The 20651-nt window shown below is 38.3% G+C and overlaps 1 protein-coding gene across 3 annotated transcripts in view; it reads right to left on the minus strand.

Annotated features, from left to right (window-relative positions):
• The window catches only part of VPS13B (vacuolar protein sorting 13 homolog B), a 777819-nt gene that overhangs the window by 44293 nt on the left and 712875 nt on the right, over nt 1-20651 (minus strand). For all 3 annotated transcript variants that reach the window (XM_023517476.1, XM_023517471.1, XM_023517472.1), the window contains exons 44-52: nt 19643-19798; nt 12367-12630; nt 11612-11695; nt 11258-11433; nt 10571-10741; nt 9848-10049; nt 8268-8456; nt 5731-5877; nt 725-1008 (exon numbers count right to left, since the gene is read on the minus strand). In XM_023517476.1, coding sequence (XP_023373244.1) covers nt 725-1008; nt 5731-5877; nt 8268-8456; nt 9848-10049; nt 10571-10741; nt 11258-11433; nt 11612-11695; nt 12367-12630; nt 19643-19798 — 1673 coding nt within the window. The remainder of the gene's footprint in view (nt 1-724; nt 1009-5730; nt 5878-8267; nt 8457-9847; nt 10050-10570; nt 10742-11257; nt 11434-11611; nt 11696-12366; nt 12631-19642; nt 19799-20651) is intronic.

A 20651-nucleotide genomic window follows, 5' to 3' on the forward strand; every position in this document is an offset into this window, starting at 1 on the left:
AAAAAAAAAAAAAAAGAAAAATCTTTGAAAAAAGGTAGTATGACAAAAATCTCAAATAGTGTCTATAAATTCATAATCATAAAAATAATGTATCTCTCATAAGGTCACAATGTGTTTTCTTTGGTAGTTGTTATATATACTGTAAGTAAGTTATTCCTGATGGCTACAGAAAGGACATGTTGCATGCCAAACAACCACGAAAATAGAAGGCCAGTATGGACAAACCATGTCTCTGGCTTGATTCTGTGATTGTTCTTTGCATAACCGGTAATCGGTAATTGGAGCAACTTGTGTGCAGAAACAACCATAGAAAAGAGTCTTTTGCCATCTGTGTTTATCTAAGTTATTTCTCTTAATGACTTTTTGAGAAAAATTCCATTTTGAAGTAAAAGTAAAATATAGAAAAAGGAAAAGGTCTTCTAACTTGAATTTCTCATATTTTAACCTTTATTCATCATTTTGTGGGGGATAAGAATTCATACAGATGATGATCTGCTGGTCTTCTATGATATGAGCATCAGCATTTTCCCCCAGTATCACTGGGACAACCCCTCGATGATTATGACATTTGACCAATTGTATACAATGTCTAGAAGTCATTAAAAGTAAAAGGGAAGCCTTGTATTACAAACGAGGGGAAACTATAACTACCCTTTCTTGGTATCTTGACCAACAGCTACCCTGACAAACCATGAGGAAAGGCATTTACATTTATGCAAAATACCTGGTGCAGAAGCCATTTTCCCTGAAGTTCCCAAGAGGCACTGCCACACTCTGTCTGGGAAACTCTTGTCTAACTATGGCTGGCAGGCTCCAGCACTCTGCAATGTCGGCACCTGTGGCAGGAGAAAAGCCCAGCAAGATCTGTTTCTGAAGCAAGGATGCATCCAGCACCAACTGACTGATGTCAGGCATTAAGTCCCAGCAAGGAAGGGAGCTGGATTTCACAGCAGGCTGCTCTCCACCCGGGCAAATGCTAAAAGTGGCACTGTCTGGAACACGAAAATACTGAAAAAAAGAAAAGACAATGCAGAGAAAGCACGTTGACTACAGTAATACAGCAAAGTTAACCTTTTTAAAGCACATCTTCTAAGACACCATCCTTAACACGTAGTCTCAGAAAGTGGCCAGTTTGGGGACATGGGAATATTAAGAATCCTGTTCCTGGCTAGGCATGATGGCTCGTGTCTGTAATCCTAGCACTTTGGGATGCTGAGATGGGCAGATTGCTTGAGCTAAGGAGTTCAAGACCAGCCTAGGAAAGAGCAAGGCCCCATCTCTTAAAAAAAAAAAAAAAAAAAGCCAGGTATGATAGCAGTGGGTACCTGTAGTACCAGCTATTTGGGAGGCTGAGACCAGAGAATTTCTGGACCCAGGAGTTTGAAGGTGCTGTGAGCTATGAGGCCATGCCACTCTACCAAGGGCAACACAGTGAGACTGTCTCCAAAAAAAAAAAAAGACTCCTGTTCCCGTGAGAAAGCCCTACTGAGACCATTACAAGCAGTGAGAGCAGGGTCTGCTTTTCTGGGCATAATGAAACTTCATAGAGCTGGGGGGATTAAAAGGTGATGCCAAGTTCTCATTGTCCCCCAGGTTCTGCAAAACTCCACAGGGGTAGGGGTAGAAATGCCACACGCTGGGAAGGACTCCTCTTGGAAAGGATGGCTGTGTTGAGAGAATAGCATGCTGAGGATACTGAGAGGGGGTCCAAAATGGGACAGAACAGTGAACAGGGAGCTCAGAAAATACCCTGGACATAAGGCTCATCACACACAAGGAGCAGAGGCTGATCCCAGCCTTCAGAAGGAATGCCATGTGGTTTCTGACACATCACAGAGTCTCAAAGTTTCATATTTAAAAAGGACCTTTGGAGATAATAATTTGAATCTCCTCTTTCCCTGCTGAGGAAACCGCTTTTCAGAGAGCTGCTGACTCGTCCCACATCACAAAGCCAATAAGTGGTGTAGCCCAGGCAAAAGAGGCCAGATTTTCTTCTTCCATGTCTAGTATTTTTCCCATTGTCCCACAGACTCCTTGAATGGCTAGAAATTATCCTGTCTTAAAAAAAAATCCTACACCTGTCTGAGCGGGGTCAGGGTTGAAAAGGGGGACGCTTATTGGTGTTAGGAAAGGCCAACCCCTTCTCTCCGTAAAGCTGAGTTCTGCGTGACGCTGATGTTCTGTCACCACTGGCTACTGTCCTTTACTGAGTGCCTAGCCCTTTTACTGCTATCACCCCATTTAACTTCACAAGAAATCTCGCAAGGAATGCAAAACCACCCCATTTTACAGATGAGAAGATGTCAGTATAGAAAGCCTTGATCTAATCAATGTCTCAGGAGACCCTGGTGGCAGGGGGCAAGGGGGGAGAGAAGTAGGAAACTTACTCTTTTGTCACATCTTTACCCACAATGCAATAATGTGCACCTTTGTTTCCCAGCTAGTACTTTGGTCACCTATTTATTTTATCAATACTTCAGTGAACCATATGAAATTCTGTTGTTGAGACATATCTCTTTGTAAATAAAGTTCTCCCTTGGTATCCAAAATTGGTTCTAGGACACCCCCCAATACCAAAATCCAAGTATGCTCAAGACCCTGATATAAAATGGCATGGTATTTGCATACAACCTGTGCACATCCTCCCATATACTTTATTTTTTTACTCTTTTTAAATTTATTATTATTATAGGTATAATATAGTTGTATTTATTGAGTACATGTAATATTTTGATATAGGCATGTACAGTGAGTACCGTGTTTCCTCGAAAATAAGACCTACCCAAAAAATAAGCCCCTAGCAGGATTTCTATGCATTTGTTAAATATAAGCCCTACCCCGATAATAAGACCTAGTGATGGGTGTGTCTATGCAGTGTATCTGCATAGCAGCGCCATGCATTTCAGTGCGGAGAAGAAGACCTAGTGTGTCTTCTTGAGAAAAAAAAAAATATAAGACAGTGTCTTATTTTTGGGGAAACAGGGTACATGTAACAATGTAAGTTAATCAAATCAGGGTAATTGGGTAGCCATCATCTCAGGCATTTAAGGTTCCTTTGTGTCAGGAACATTTCAATTTCACTCTTTGCTATTTTAAAGGATACCCTAACTTATTACTGATTACAGGTCACTTTGTGTGCTATCAAATAGTGTTCATTTTATCTATCTATCTAACTATATTTTTGCACCTAGTAACCAGCCCTACTTTATCCCCTGCTCACTGCTACCTTTTCCAGTCTCTGGGAACTGTCATTCTCTCTACTCTTTGTCTCCATGAGATCCATTGTTTTTAATATTTAGCTCCCACATATGAAAAGATTTATCTTTCTGTGCTTGGCACATTTCACTTAACACATATTCAATCATGTTGTTGGAAATGGCAGCATTTCGTTCTTTTTATGGCTATATAATATTCTGTTGTGTGTATGGACCACAGTGTCTTTATCCATTTATCTGTTATGCACATTTAGGTTGGTTCCATATCGTGGCTATTGTGAATAGTGCTGCAGTAAACATGGGAGTGCAGGTATCTTTTCCATATACTGAAATCCCCTCCTTTGGATATATCCAGCAGTGAGATTTCTGGGTCATGCAGTAGTTCTCCTTTTAGTTTTTTGAGGACCCTTTATCCCGTTTTTCATAGTGGTTGTATTGATTTACATTAGCACCAAAAGCCCTTCTCCATGTCCTCACCAGCCTTCATGATCGCCTGTTTTTGTGATTAAATCTATTTTAATGGGGGTTAGATGATAACTCATTGTAGTTTTGGTTTGTATTTCTCTGATAACTAATGATGTTGAGCATTTTTTAATATATATGTTGACCATTTGTGCATCTTCTTTTCAGAAATGTCTACTCAGAGCCTTTGCCCATTTTTAATTGGGTTATTTGATTTTTTTTCCTATTGAGTTGTTAGAGCTCCTTATATATCCTCATTATTAATTTCTGGTCAGATGGGTAGTTTGTAAATATTTTCTCTTATTCTCTAGGTTGTCTCTTTATCCTTTTTTGCATTTTTTTAAACTTCAGATTAAAATTAGTGTACACACAATTAGGTTGCATAGTTTGCTTCTGTAAGGTGTCTCTACCTTGTTGATTGTTTCTTTTGCTGTGCAGGAGCTTTTTAGCTTGTTGTGATCCCATTTGTCCATTTTTGCTTTGGCTGCCTGTGCTTTGCCTCCCATGTACTTTAACTCATCTCCAGATTCCTTACAACACCTGATACAATGTAAATGCTATCTAAACATTTGTCATGCTGTATTGTTTTACTTGTATCATTTTTTATTGTTGTATTGTTTTTTTAAAACGTTTTTTCCTTTTTTTTTTTTGAGACAAAGAGTCTCATTCTGTTGCCCTGTATAGAGTGCTGTGGCATCATCATAGCTCACAGCAACCTTAAACTCTTGGGCTCAAGCAATCCTCTTGCCTCAGCCTCCAGATGGCTGGGACCATAGGCACCTGCCACAACACCCAAGTACTTTTTCTAATTTTAGTAGAGATGGGATCTCACTATTGCTCAGGCTTATCTTGAACTCCTGAGCTCAAGCAATCCTCTCGTCTAGGACAGGCATGAGGTATCACACTTGGCCACCTTTCTTGTTTTCTGAATATTTTTGATCTGTGATTGATTGAATCCATGGATGTGAATTGAGGAGACAGAGGGCTGACTATAATACAACATATTGTAAGCTTTAAGGTATAAGACTTTCATCCTCTTTGATTATTCTAATAGAATTTTTAGGAGTTGAAAGTAAGGAGTAACAATAAGTGCAAACAAAGGTAGAGAAGGAGAATACTTTCCTATCTGATACTATTAATAGCATAAAACAATAGCATCTACTTAGCATATTCTGTCTGTAAGTTCTTTTAAAATCTCTCCTTAATCTCTTAAAAAATAACTGTTCATTCCAATTATACAAAGAACTGAATCTAATCCCACAGAACATTATTTGATTTATTTTCTTCATATTCTACTATTGAGATATTAACACAAAGGGTGTATCTTAATATTTATTCCCCTTTTAGACTCAGAACTCATTGCTCCCAGATCTGTGGTTCAGTTTGGGCCCCATACCTCTACCCCCTTGGCTCCTCCACGCACAGCAGCCTGCGAGACTGATTTGCTTTTTCTTTTTTTTTTTTTTGAGACAGAGCCTCAAGCTGTCCCCCTGGGTAGAGTGCCGTGGCATTACAGCTCACAGCAACCTCCAACTCCTGGGCTCAAGCGAGTCTCCTGCCTCCGCCTCCCAAGTAGCTGGGACTACAGGCGCCCGCCACAACGCCGGGCTATTTTTTTTGGTTGCAGCCATCATTGTTGTTTGGCGGGTCCGGGCTGGGGATTCGAACCCGCCACCTTAGGTGTACGTGGCTGGCGCCTTAGCCGATTGAGCTATAGGCGCCGAGCCCTGATTTGCTTTTTCACATGACCTGGGAGCAGGCCCTCAGGACTGCTTCTCTGGGGTGGCGTGTAGTGAGCATGGCAGTGGCTGATGGGGCACAGGCAGAATGAATCGAGCAGTGTGTCAGAACCTACTGCTTTGTAGGATTTCTGGGCATTAATTACCTTAAAAGCAGTGACCATGACATCCATGGTTTCAATTATAAAAAAGTGAATTTCACTTTACTTATTTTAGTGTTAGATTTTTATTTGCTCTATATTAAAAAAAAGTCAATCCTATTTCTTGTTACTTTATCAAAATGCAGACAAACAATCATCTTAGGAACTGCTTACCTCGTTTCCAGAATGGGGATTGGAGACAGATAATTGTGGTTTATAAAATATTTGATATGGTGTATTGTTGATTATTGTAGTCTTGTCTTCAATCTGAATAATTTGTATACCTTGCTGTATCATGGAGGAAATGCAGAACTGACAGAGCTGCAAGATGATTGAAAAAGGATCAATTCTGACAATAGGTTATGGCATATAAAAATCTCTGAGTTTTCCTAAAAGGATACCTTCTTTATTGGTTGGCCCCAGATACTACCAATTCTACCTTTATCCAGAGTATTTAATAGGCTTCCCTTTCAGTCTCAAAAATGTTCTGCACCTGTCCATATTTACACAATAGGCTACTCAAGCAAGCCAGTTACTTTTGCTGTTTTGAAGTGACAGACCAGAAAGCTGTTTACAGGTTATTTCACAATTTACCCCACAAAATATTTATTTTGCCATTCATCTTACTAGACAGAATTCTATCCCAACTCTCCCCTCCTCCATCTCCTGCTCATCATAGCAACTTCTCACTGAGTGCCTTTTATGAACCAAGGACAGTTCTGAGAACTTTAACAATGGCAATGATGTTGAAGACAAGAATGACTGACTTACACATATTACAATGCTGTGTCCCATATATCTGAAGTGTGACTTCATGCATATTAACTCACAGCATCTTCAAAATACCCACACAGGGTAGTTACTATTATCCACATTGTATAGAAGAGGAAAGAGACGCACAAAGAGGTGAAATAATTTGGCTAAGGTCACAATAATAAAGAAGGTCTAGCTGGGGTTGGAACTCATGCAGTCTGGCTCTATGGTGCTGCACTTCACCACTGGATGTATTTTCTCATTACCCCACCACTTTGCATGAGGGACTCATGCTCAGAGAAGATGCTCCATGCTCAAAGATACCCATCAGTAACCAGTAATGTCAGAACATCAGTTCTCGAAGGGTGGTCTAAGGATTCATAGAAAGTCTCTGGGCATGGGGCTCTAAGGTCAAAACTATTTTGATAATAAGTTATCTATCCTTTCTATTCTAATTCTCTCATACTCATGAGTTATAGTAGAGTTTTTCAGATGCTGTAGGACATGTGAGATCATAACTCTGATGGCCAATGGAATATATGTTTGTGTATTCTTTTGTTTCCCTAAGGGCCTTTAATTGAAAATGTATATTCCTATGTTTTATAATTTTCTGTTTTAATTTCTAATTTGGTAAATGTTGATATAACCCACAGAAACAAATGTCTTTGGGGGTCTTCAATGCTTGCTAAGATTGTATAGAGGTCCTGAGACTAAAAAGTTTGAGAGTTACTACCAAAGAATAATGAGACACCAGTATATCTTCTGAGAGCTCATTTACTCATTCACAAACATTCATCTAGCACTTGCTGTGGCCATCTTGTGAAGTTCTAGATGTACTGGGTGTTGACTGATTATTATTACATTTTTTCCAGGTTTTGATGGTAGTTCTTAACTTACAACTATTTGACTTTGGGTGATTCATGCTTACAGCTCTTTGCCATTTACACCCATGTTACAGCACTTTGGCCAGCAAAGCATAAACATGTGTTGCCCAGACAACTTTGTGGGAATGGATACCAGTCTTGAACACTGAAGAAAGACCAACTTCTTTGTATCAGGGAAATTTATTTTTTAAAAAGTCACCAAATGACTTTAACTGTTCTCAAAAGCCTCTTCAAAGATGCCTGTCCAAAATCTAACTTCTCTTAGTAAAAGGGCATTCTGAATTTTACTTTTCTGTTGAAGTATCCCTTCTTATTCTGATTTGGCACAGCTAAAATAATATAAAATACTATAAGCACAGTATGAAATTTCTGCATGGGACACTATGATACTATACTTTCACACATAGAATTTAATGTGTTTAATTATTGTATTATTTAGCTAATTGCTAATAACATAGATTAGCTAAGGGTTAATTTTCATAGACCAGATTTATGCTGAAAGCACACACCATTTATATTAAGTAACTGATTAAGTGTGTTTTTTGTATCTGGATCTCTAAAAACATAGGCATGAACTGTTAAAGAATATAATTCCTTATAACCCTGCCTCCATGGGAAAATTGGAATTGATTCACATCATTCTGCTCAGGATGCCCTTTTCAGTAATATATCCTTTGCTACAGAAGCCTTTGTCCTTTCACTCCATGCTTGGAATGTTAGCAACTCTTCTTCCTGCTCTAAAAAAGGAGGCCAAGTATAATTTGTAGATACTTTGGAATACATTCATTTCTCCTCCACCCCCCCACATCCTATAAATCAAGAGACTGCTGAGTGTACTGAAATAGAACAATTATTGGATAAATTATGTGACACAGCTTTTATCACTGGTAAAGAAAAAAACACACTGCAAAAGAGCGAGGTCTAAGAAGTTAAGAAATCAAGTATTTCACTATTATAAATTGTTTAGAATAAGTAATACCAAAAAGATATTAAAAGGAAAAGGGCAGATTCATTTTAAACAGGTTAAGGGGTGACATACTTATTTCCTCCAAGCCACACAGTCTTTGATCTTACCTTCTGATGCCCTGGGAAAGCACCAAGTCTTATTTCAGCATCAATAAACCCTTCTTCGTCCAAAGTCACAACTTCACCATTACCTCCATCTTTCCACCTTGGAGATGTCAGGTCGTGGACCAGTTTAATTGCTACTGACTTATGCACTGTGTTTGTATTTGCCCAGTATATTCCAATTTGAAAAGCTTCCTGGAAAAACAATGCCTCAATTATGAAGTATTTTTCTTAACTTTGAGGTTTTTTACTTCAATTCTCAGGATTTTTATTTTAATCACATAAGTAGACAAGGGCAAGGGCTACCAAATATCCCTCCTTTTTTTTTTTTTTTTTTTTTTTTTGAGTTAGGGTCTCACTCTATTGCCTTGGCTGGAGTGCAGTGGCATCATCATAACTGAGAGCAACCTCAGACCTCTGGGTTCAGGTGATCCTCCTGTCTCAGCCTCCTGAGTAGCTGGGGCCACAGGCATGTGACACCACACTCAGCTAATTTTTCTACTTTTGCAAAGATTGGCTCTTGCTATGTTGCTGAGGCTGGTCTTGAACTCCTGGCCTCAAGCAATTCTGCTTCAGCCTCCCAAACTATTAGGAGTATAGATATGAGCCACTGAGCATCACCCTTTTTTTCAGTAATGACAACGCAAATTTTATTTTAGTTCCCAATGTCTTTTTTGATTCACAATGGAACTTATATTTATGGAAGAGAGAAAAAACCAAAACCAAACTGTGACTATCTTGTAAATACCAAAGGCTTAAAAAGTAAAGGTTTCATCTCATTTGACAAGAAAATAATATGCCACATTATGTCCATATAGTTTAACATTCCAGTTCGATAAGGTAACATCATCTGATAACTTAAAAAAAGACAGAAAAAATGCAATTGAATAAAGATGTTTATGGACTAGACCTCAATAAAGGACTATGAAATTATTCTCTATCAGAAAAGTATTTAATTTAGGAGTTCCTTTTACTTTATTTTCTCATAGATTTACGTATCTTCTTGAAATGAACTAACCTTATTTTGTGATAGAACATAAAATCTTCCTGTGATAGTTTGTTTTGCAATTAGGATTTCCTTTCTGTGTTGAGAATGACTGTGTGTTGTTTTAATCAACAACTGGGTAGGCATTTGTAATTATGAATATCCAAGTCTACTTATAAAGGAAAAGGGGCCCTGATAAAAAGAATTGCCCAGAAATCCTGAACACTTTGCAGATCTCAGAGAATTTCAGGAAGAATAGCAAAAAATATCAAGGGTGGGTTAGCATACAATATGGCTCTATGTCCTTAATATATCAATGGTAATGCTTGTCAAATATTCTGTACACAATGGAAATGAGAATGTTAACTAGTATAAGTTATCAAATTTAATGATGTCTCAAGCATGAATAGTGCTGATGGTAAAAAAAAAAAGACATCAGAAAAGTTTTGAATATCAAAGAACATTCCATATCCCTCACATATGTAACAAAGAAGACAGTTTTCCATAACTGATCCATTCTGTTAAGATCATAAATGTAACCTCAGAATAAAATCTAGCTGTTGAGAGAAAAGAATTCATATGGTTTAAAAAGTTATACTACCTGAAAATTTGGGGGGATAATAATTTTTCCAGCAGGAATCTGTAGCACAATCTTCTCTCCTTCAAATAGCCAGAGGTCCCATTTGGACTGATTGATAAGAAGGGCCCAGGGTAGAAGTTCTATCAACAAGGTTCTAACATATGGCTTCCAGATTGACAGCTTCACTCGCATTGGGCTATCCCACTGACTCAGCTGTTCATTCCTGTTTCAAATACCACATCCAAGAGATTCAATGAAATATGACGACTTCAGTATTCATGAACTATGTTTAAGGATGCCAGACATACAATGCTCCTATATGACACTTCTTCACACTAGGATCATCCAATGCTGAATTTGAATGCAGGAGAAAGCAACTTTTCATGAAATTATGTTCTAAATTATGAGTAAAGAAATCTACAAAATACACTTATTAATAATAAAAGGTAAGGATCTGACAGATACATGCACAGACCTTTCTTTACACCACTTATGGTAACTAATATTTTTTGTACATAGTTTTTTTTTTTTTAGTTAAAAATATATTTTTTTATAAACAAGGTTTCATTCTGTCACCCAGGCTGGACTGCAGTGCAGGATCATAGCTCACTATAACCTCAAACTCCTGACCTCAAGCAATCCTCCTACCTTGGCCCCCCACGGTGCCAGGATTACAGATGTGAACCCATTTCATTTCTTAATGTTGAGAAATGTTGGTAGAAAAAGATTGCTGAAGAGCAATACCTGTCAGAATCCTTCTTACTATAGGGCCATGTGGGCTGAAGGGACCTTTCTGGCCCATAGAAGTCGTCCAGGATTTGATTAACTGTGCCTCCAGGGTGTAGCTTAGTAGTTATTTGCTTAATGAGAGATGTTGAGATGGGAACAGCACAATCTGAAGGATCATATTCTTCTCTAGGAGATGGAAAGAAAACACGAGAATAAAAGTCAGATTTCTAAAGTGGTCTATCATTTATTTGGGAAAAAGTCAAACTACAAATGCATTATTGACCGATACCTTCTTTTTTATGAGATCAAGCCTACTTTTTGGGATTTAGAAACTTAAGGCACAGTTTTTGGATGATCTGGGGCCCTGGAATTTCCCCTTTCTTTCCTCTACCTTCTAATTCTTGGTTGAGATCTAGTCCCCTTTTCTTCTACTAGAGAAATGGTGCATGAATGAAATCTAAATTAAATTTTCTGATGATCCCTCTTGGTTACTTCTAAGCTTAATGAAAAAGGCTGAAGTTTATCTAAAACCGTAAAGGAGAATAAGAGAACACTAGGCAGGGCAATTTAAAAACAGCATTCTCATAGGATAAGCAATCATAGAAAAAACTTCATCCATGTGTTCCCCTCCACACCCTAATAGTACAAAGTTACTTTTCTACTGAATTTCTCTTAGGAAACTGTAAAAGGTTTTTCTAGTACCTTGCTTGAAATGTTAGGTGATGTACAAGGTCAGGTTCTATGTTTTGCAGTGGTTTTTCTTGTCCTTTTCCTGGAATAATTTGTGTTTCATTCAGTCCCAGACTCCTTTTCTCCAAATGTATGATAATGGGGTCTGGAAGATGACTCCTCATGATAAAAAGAGGGCTGAACACAATCTATAAAAATAAAAGGACAGAACAACTTTCATATTTGCTTTGTTGCACTATTCCAGCTGTTTGATGCTGAAACAAACTTGTAATAAATCTCTTCCCTGGGTCACTCTGACCTTAATTTATTTCAGAACAGGAAAGGTCGGAGTCATATACCATATTTTGGGATTGGGAAAACACTCACCATTCGTTGTTGCACTTGAGAGTTGGGTTCTAAAGTCAAAACTGTGCACCAGACATAAATAATGGAACTGTTTGAAGATGGCACCTGCACATGAGACAGGAAAGGGTCCTATTAAATACTAAGCAGTTCACTAATTAATCAAAATAAGGCACGGCTATAATATTAGTTTGGAAGATAAAAAAGTTTAAAGTTATAGAAAAAAAGTCATTAAACAAAAGGAACAACTAAGCAAAAACAGACTTCGTTATGGCATAAAGTGATATGTGTAGTGAATCGATGGAGCTAATTCTTTCCACAAAGATGAAGTGATTTGTATAAGGAGAGAGTGATGTAAGACTAAGCGACAGAAGGAAACAGAAAATTTGTCCTGAAGGGAATAAAAGTGATGATGGCTATGATGGAGGACGAGATAAAAAGGTAACAGACCATCACAAAGATCCTCAAGCGAGGAGGACACTACCCCACAGTGCCCCACCCCCACCTCTCATGCATCAGAGTATTTTTCAAGATATAACTCACTTCCATCTGGAAAGGACAGAGTCTTGGCTGCAAAAAGTACTGGAACTGATACAAATGTGTTGTGGGAGGGGGAGGAGTAGTTTGAATAGTACTATTCAAGGCCTTTCTATATTATTTTACATCTCCCTCATTTTGTATGTATCACTTTTTAATACATTAAGTGCTGCACCAATAGAGCAATTGAGAAAGTTTCAGATTCAAAGCTGCTTTCTTCTGGACTGTGCTGCTTCTCATACCTGAATGACAATGCTGTACTCAGGGGCTTTGGATTCCAGGCACACATCTCTGGACCAGTCTTCATCTCCTTTGGCTTTCACACATAACTCCGTCAGTTCGTTGTTTTCTAGTATGTATGAAGGCAATTTCTGTTTGGCTGTGAGGCAGTCAAAATGTTCACGAACCACAGCTTGTCCATCTTGACCAATGTAATGCTGGACAACTTTTAGTTCAATGCTTTGAGACAAGTAACTACAGATGATCTGTCTTCCACAGATAATAATCTAAAAGACAATAAATGAGGGCTCATCAATTCAGACTTTATTAATTGGGAATACATGATTGTTCAGAATAAACTATATTGATGATGTTAATGGAAGGAAAATGAAGTCGTTAGCTTAGATAATACAAGAAGGAAAAAAAGAATTGAAGTAAAGAATACATTTTGCTTTAATCATGTTGAGTCTTTAGTATTCAAAGGACAGAAATATAGAATTCAGTGCCTACCTAGAAATACTGGTCAGGTGCTTGACAGAGAGGGTGGAGCTGGAGATAACGACTATTGTAAAAGAAAAGCCTTGCAAATATGCACAGAGAGAGGATGGTTTACCTAGAAGACAGTGTGGAACCTCACACCCAGAAATCAACCGATACATTAGGGGCAGACTGAGGACAAGAGGCCAGAGAGGGGTCAGAGAGAGTAGATTTGCTAAAACCATGATAGCAGCGACTGCCCAGGAGGTGAGGGTTAATTCTTTCAAATAACATGGATGTTGAAAAGGTTGAGAATTGAAAACAAGCATTTAGCTCTGGTAACTGAGAGGGCATTGTGATCAATCCGTTCCTTGAAGCTGAATTCCAAGGGGTTCTTGCACTCTTATGAAGTAATAAATATCTGTACAAACTATTAACATAATCACTCTTTAACTCAGATCCTTTATTATATTTTATTTTATTCAGGTTTTTCTATACTATAAAAGTTGCATGTTTATAAACACACAGAATTATCTACTAACCCCATCGATCATTTAAGTTTTAACCCAGCTAATAAGTATTAAGCAATGTTTTCCAGGCCAGCCATGAACCTGTAATCCTACCACTTTGGGAGACTGAGGTAGGAGGAGTGCTGAGGCCAGGAATTTGAGACCAGCCTGAGCAAGAGAGAGACCTCAGCTCTATTTTTTGTTCCAAAAAATAGAAAAATTAGGCATGGTGGCATGCACGTGCAGTTTCAGCTACTCAAGAGAGTGAGATAGGAAGATTGCTTAAGCCCAGTAGTTCAAGGTTGCAGTGAACTATTATGAGGTCACTAGACTCCAGCCTGGGTGACAGAATAATACCTTATCTCCACTGGGGCGAGGTTCCTAAGTTGGTTGAATACTTTTAGAAGGCAAATCCTTCTGTGTAATATCAAATATGAATATTCACCAGGATTAGGAAAAATAGGACTTTCATATACTAGATTTTCTATTTCCATTATTTTTCTAGATTATAAAATAATAACACACATACATACACATACATATTATACTTCCAGGTCTAAGGATATAATGATTAATTTTAAAGTTTCAGCCTGACTAGGTCAAACATTCTGAGTGTGTCTATGACAATGTTTCTTGTTAAGATTAACATTTGCATTGGTAGAAAAATCAGATTGCCTTCCCCAAAGTGAATGGGCATCATTTAGTCAAATTAAGACCTAATAGAACAAAAAGGTTGAGTAAGAGGGGACCCATTCTACCTGAAGGCTTGGGCAGGGACATTGGTCTTTTCTGGCCTTTAGACTTGAATTGAAACACTGGTTCTACTTGGGGTTTTCTTGTTTTAGACAGTCTCACTTCTTGCCCCCCATAGAGTTCTGTGGCATCATAGCTCACAGCAGTCTCATAATCTTGGGCTTAAGCAATCCTCTTGACTCAACCTCCCAAGTAGCTGGGACTGCAGGTATCCACCACAATGCCTCACTATTTTTTAGAGACGGGGGAGGGAGGGGTTTTATTCTTGCTCAGGCTGGTCTTGAATTCATGAGCTCAAACAATCTACCCATCTCAGCCTCCCAGAATGCTGGGATTACAGGCATGAGCCACCACACCTGGCCTCTACTTGGATCTTGAGCTTACTAGATTTTGGACTGGAATTTATACATTAATTCTGGCAATTCCATTTTCCTTTTGCCAATGATTAGGTTAGGCAAACATGGGACTGTTTTTGGTTAATAATATGAAAAGGCAAGACTGGTAAAAGTCTCTGGGAAAGATTTTACTGCTTGATAAATAAGGGAGAGACAATCTGAGAAGAGAAAACCCTCTTTTTCTGCTATGGCAAAGATTACAAGGAGATGTATGTAGCTTTTTACTGCCATCTTTAGACCCCAAAGACAAATCCCAGAGGATGGTGGAGAAGTAGATATAGCACTGGGCTGCTTAGTTAACCAACATTGAATCAGCCTTCTTTCTTCTTGTTATGTGAGGAAATAGGAATATCTGCCTCATTAACTTGCTAGGAAAATTAAAAAGCATATTTTATAACTAAGTTGAAAGATTCCAAATTGATACACTTTTCTACATCATTAAGAGTACTCTGCAACTATCATTGTTTTGGGGTGGCGCCTGTGGCTCACTGAGTAGGGCGCTGGCCCCATGTACCAAGGGTGGTGGGTTCAAACCTGGCCCTGGCCAAACTGCAACAAAAAACAGCCAGGTGTTGTGGCAGGCATCTGTGGTCCCAGCTACTCAGGAGGCTGAGGCCAGAGAATCACCTAAGCCAAGAGCTGGAGGTTGCTGTGAGCTGTGATGCCACAGCACTCTACCAAGGGCGACAAAATGAGAATTTGTCTCTAAAAAAAAAAGTACTCTGTAACTATCATTTTTAATGAACTATTATTTACACAAATAATTATGAATAACTATGTATGGATTGGATTATGAATGGACTATTATTTAAACCAAAACAAGTCCACTAGCTAGATCAAAAATTAGACATTATGGTTATTTTAACTTGCATTATTTGAATAGTGAGGCTTAGCATTTTCTTAAACATTTATTATCCATCCATTCATCTGAATTTTCTTTAGAAGGAACACATCTGTAAAACCAAGCTATACTTAACTATTATATTTCCCCTAGATATTCCAGCTATTATAATCTTTTAAAACTATGCTTTTACAATAACAAACTGTAAAAGTCAACTGAACTATGGTCCTAAATTAGCAAGTAAAGTTTTCTTTAGCATATGCTAGGGGTTACTGGACACTCATGATAAGTCTTATGATGCCATAGCATCACCTAACTTTAAACAAACATTTGAAATCTTTGAAGCAGCATTTAACTCTGTTCTTATTCTTGATGTGCTCAGGACTGGCAATATATGCACATGGCTTAGCTTCAGAACCTTTGGACCCCAAGAGGTTTAGAAGAGAATTTTGCTGTCTCTCACAGAAACCACAGAATCTCAGCAACCATCTGGGACTCACTTTGTTTAAAGACAAAGATCCTCTTGGTGGGTTTTTATAGTTTCATTTTCAACTAAAAAGCCTGTTAAGTAGGCTTTCAAATTTGATAAAAAGAAAATCCTTAAAAGTGGCCAGAGAGGGAAGGCTATTTAGATGAAGGAAAATCCAAACTGGCCATCACTGGAATGGTGTCTTTCGTGGCTGCTCCAGTGCAGGGTTCAGGAGAGCAACGTCTGCTTTTCTTCAAAGTGGCAAAACTTACAAGGCCTTTATTTTGAAAATTATGGTTAGAATTTCAAGATTAATTTATCAGTTGAAGACAGCTACTTAATTTTTTTAAATGTAGGGTTTCTCTTTAATACACATTTCCAGGTTTCACACTAATTCCCCTCCTTCCCCAAAGCCACAAGATGTGTATTGAAGATTTCCACATATGATTTTACTTAGCAGGTTTCAGAACTCTTATTAGATCAGTGCCAAGAATAGTGATATTAAAGAGTAACTCCAGAGCACCAGATGCACTGAAAAATGATATCTTAACTATGATTAAAAGTATATGTATAAAGATAGAATATACACACATAAGTATGCACAAACATTCAAGCTTTTAGAATCATAATGGTTTCTTCAATGAAGGGATAGGAAACATGGAAGCATGTGTGCATGAGTAGCCATACAATGTACAAAGCTCCTGAGAAATTTTACATGTGGCTTACTTTCATTCAGTTGGGGAAATGAGAGGGGCACAGAAAAGCCAGAGTACAGATAACCCAACATCAGTGTTAAAAAGAAAGTTAGCCAATTGTCCATTATCCAAGGGCATATTAATATGGTTAGGGTACATCAGGGATCTGCATACACTCGCCTCCCCAAATGGGCTTTGGTAATTAGGCAGCTGCAGTTTATTGTAAACTTCCAGGCCCAGGTGAGGGAGGAGGAAAGAAGCCAAGATGTGAGGGAGGCAACGATCCACAAAGTTCTTCTGAAGCTCGGTCCTTTCTTCCTTCCTGATTGCGCCAACTGAGGAAATCCTATGTCTCTGATGTACTTTAACTAGAACTAATCTGAATGCCACTTAAGCTGCTCTGACAGTAAAAATTAAATCCAACTGAAAAAAGACATTTAAAATTTGTGTGTGTGTGTGCATGTGTGCACAACTGTAAGGGCTGAGGAGAGAGGAAAGAAAGCAAAACTTTGTGAGAATCTTTTAGAAAGATTCTTTTTTGTTCTTTTTCAAATGAACAACTTTTTGATGTTTGACAGATATACTATTGCAATGTATAATCTCTGTGTAGGAACACTATATATTAATTTATCCTGGAAATTTAACATCATTCTTTGAAAATACTTAATATATATGCAAGAATAGGGCACTACTGTAGCAACACAAGAAAATCTGACTAGTGTTATTTATGCCTGAGAACATTTTATTATAATCATTGCGACTAAAGTATATTGGGTTATAGCAGAAGGCAGGCATGCTGCAAGCACTTTACATACACAAACTCATTTAATTCACATACTAACTTACAGAGGAAGGCACTATTACCATCTTCCTTTTATAGATAGGGAAATTGATCACAAAGAGGTTAAGTAACTTCCTGAAGATCACATAGCTAGTGAAGGATGTCTGTGATCTTAACCACCAGGATGTACTGTTACAAACATTTCTTAATGGAGGCACCTGCCACTTCACTAATTGTGAAAGGTTCTGGCAACCACACATCAGAGATGAATGAACTGGGAAAGTTTAGATTGGAACTACGGTGATCCAAAGTGTGGTCCCTGAACCAGCAGCATCAGCATCATCTGGGAACTTGTTAGAAGTGCAAATTATTTGCCACACCCAATCTGAAACTCTGGGGCTGGGCCCGAGCAATCTGTATTTTAACAAGGGCTCCAGGGCATCCCGATGCACACTAAAGTTTGAAAACCACTAGCCTAGAGGGAAGGAAACTTAAGGGCAACATGCTAGTTCTACTCATGTTTTTGAAGGGTTATATAATAGAGGAAAGGTGACTTGTGGAGTCCCTATAAGTTGCTTTGTGCTTGGTATATAGGTCCCACAGTAGACCTGGTACAATGGTGAAATATTTTGGTTCAAAATTAGGAAAAAACTTAGCTGGCAGTAGTCAACAACAGAAAACTGCTGTGTGAGGGAAGAAGCCTCTTGTTACCTGAAACTATTCAAACAGAGGCTTCATTTCTCAAACATGCTAGTGAATGGGAAGGTAGATATGGAATTCTTGAAAGAGCTTGAGTAACAGAATTGGAAACTCAGCATAGATTCATTGGGGAGATACTCAAGGAGAGCAAGTTCACATGAGAGCATTTTGAGTGTAGGTAGAAGTCAGTGACACTTCCTGGTCTTGCAGACTCTTGGTTCACACTAGTGGGCAGGTCCCCTCATGAGTCCTTCAATAAGACTAATTTGTCCCATATATTCCCAGATATGTCTCTTCGTTTATGCTGTACTGTCTACTTGGAATGAACTCTCCTAAACCAAACTCTTTACAGTATTTTCCAAAGCTGAGCTCAAGTCACACTTTCGTAGTGAAACCTCTAAATTCCCTTCACACTTACTGTCATTTATATACATTGTAGAGTTTGTAAAAATTTCCAACTTGAGAGCAAAGATTGTGTTCTGTACTTTGTGTCTTCCAGCTTATCATGTCCCACTGCAGTCGATCAATAAATGTTCAGAGGAATGATCAGTTCATTGGGAAAGACCCTTCCATGCTTCTTTTCCGAGTGAGATTCCTCGGCTAGAGTTTTCATTTTGGTGGCCCACTATAGTAAGAACATCAAGTTTGGCTCCCTGATTAGGTGCTGACCAATAATGTATGTGGAACAGGTCCTACTGTCCACCTCACAGTTACCTCCTGCTTCCTCCTTGGCATACAGCAGGAGAACAGCCTCTGGGGCTTGTTGGGGGAAGCTCTCCTTTTCCGGGAACTGAGCACTGTTTCTCAGTTGTGCCCTCAGTTCACATAAGCTCTGGATAGACTGTAACAATCCAGATGCAGATGTATATGTTAAAACTCTTATGACAAATCCAGTTATTATGTGTGCAGTGAAGCCAGTTTTCAGATTTTAATACTTCCTTTTTTTCTTTCTACTCTTGTCACATGCTCCACGCTTGAAAAACATCTTTTAGAAACCACATTTTCACATCTTAAGAACACAAAAAAAGTGTCAGATACTTTTTTTCCCTTTGCAGTCTTAGAACTTCAAAAACAGCCAAAAGGAAGTTTTATAAAATACGTTAAAATATGTGCTGAGAGCTGAGGTTTTATATGCCAAGAGTTAGGCTGCAGTGAATTTTTACTGCAGTTAATATTAACTCCTAGGAAAAGAAAAGCCTGCTGGAGACCCAGGCCCACTCTGTCACGGAGAGCCTCCCAACGCTTCCTCATAGATCATTCTCCCACGCAGGAGAACCAACTCCTGGTTATCCACTGGTGGATTATCCAGAGGCCCCACCACCCTTGCTTCTTTTCTCTCCATAAAGGCCTTTTGGCTATTTCACAGCTCATTAGCACCTCTACCAGAAGGTAGGTGGTGACAGGGAGAAGAGGTGAAACCAGAATCAGTAAATTTTACTGCTCGTTAGCAGCTCTTGTAAAAGACTTGGGACAAAGGGTTTGGAGCCATCATCATCACCAGGATCATCAGCTAGCACTTAGTAAAGTGCTCTGTGCATGGGAGTCTCAGGCATAGCTAGGCATGACCACCGTAAAAATTATACGGCTTTTTATTATTAATTATTTTCATTTCTTTAAGTTTCATCTCAATTACATGAAATAATTAAGAGTCGTCTGGGTCACGAACACAAAGGAACTTACCTGTTTTTGTACCCCATTGAGTTGCTGAACCTTGATGATGAGTGAAGCGGTTCGACCCTTGTATTGAATTGTTCTAATAAAAGTCCCAGCATGGTCCACACTGAAAGGCTCTGACCAACGCCAATTGCCCCAACCTTCAATACAGATGTGTAACAGCTGGAGAGAAAAACAATAATCGTCATAATGCCAAACGTGCCAACAAAAATCTAGTCCTAAAATGAAAGTCTCATTGCTGGAAAACCTTTCTATTTGTAATATTTAGCATCTGTTTTCTCTCTAACCTGCATTATTCATCCACTTCCAGCTTATTCCACTAGGCTAAGAATAGCAAATATGCCACATAGAGTCAATGTGGTTTTCCAGATCACATTTTAAACCTTCTTAAAAATAATTGTTCTATCAAATGGTAAAAGGCCTGCTAAACATTTGAGAAAAGACCATTTCATTCATCTGAGGACAAGAAGGTTGAAATGTGAGATCAAAGAACTCTGCATTTGGCTTACAGTTTATTTCTTCTTATGGCAAGGCAGCAATTAAAGCTAAATTTGGTTTGTGGCATTATTTTTGAACCTAAATTGCCATTCCTTAATTTTCTTTTGATAAAGAACAAGACAACAATCTGAAGATGCATTTTATATGCCCTTTTACATATCAAAGTAGAAATATTTTCAACATTTTAAATAAAATGTCTTTGTATTTTCTTTTTTCATTGTGTAGTCATTATATCATTTACCAGTTGAGTTTCCTAATGCACTTTTATATTCATTCTTACAATATTGCCACTTGTGGCCATATCTGGATTTGTTTTGTGGTCATTCAAACATTTCCTATGCCCACTCCTACCTACTAACTGTAGCTAAGAAAGTCTGTTTGCATGGGCATTCTAAGAAAACCATAATTAATCAGTACTTCTTTAAGATACAGGTTTAAATGAAAATACATAAGATTCTATGATTTGTAGGTATTAGGAAAGAAAACTGACATTTTAAGAAAAATAGATAATACATAA

The sequence above is a fragment of the Otolemur garnettii genome, unplaced genomic scaffold (genome assembly GCF_000181295.1).
Source record: "Otolemur garnettii isolate 467f Iridium unplaced genomic scaffold, OtoGar3 scaffold00004, whole genome shotgun sequence".
Lineage (NCBI taxonomy): Eukaryota > Metazoa > Chordata > Mammalia > Primates > Galagidae > Otolemur > Otolemur garnettii.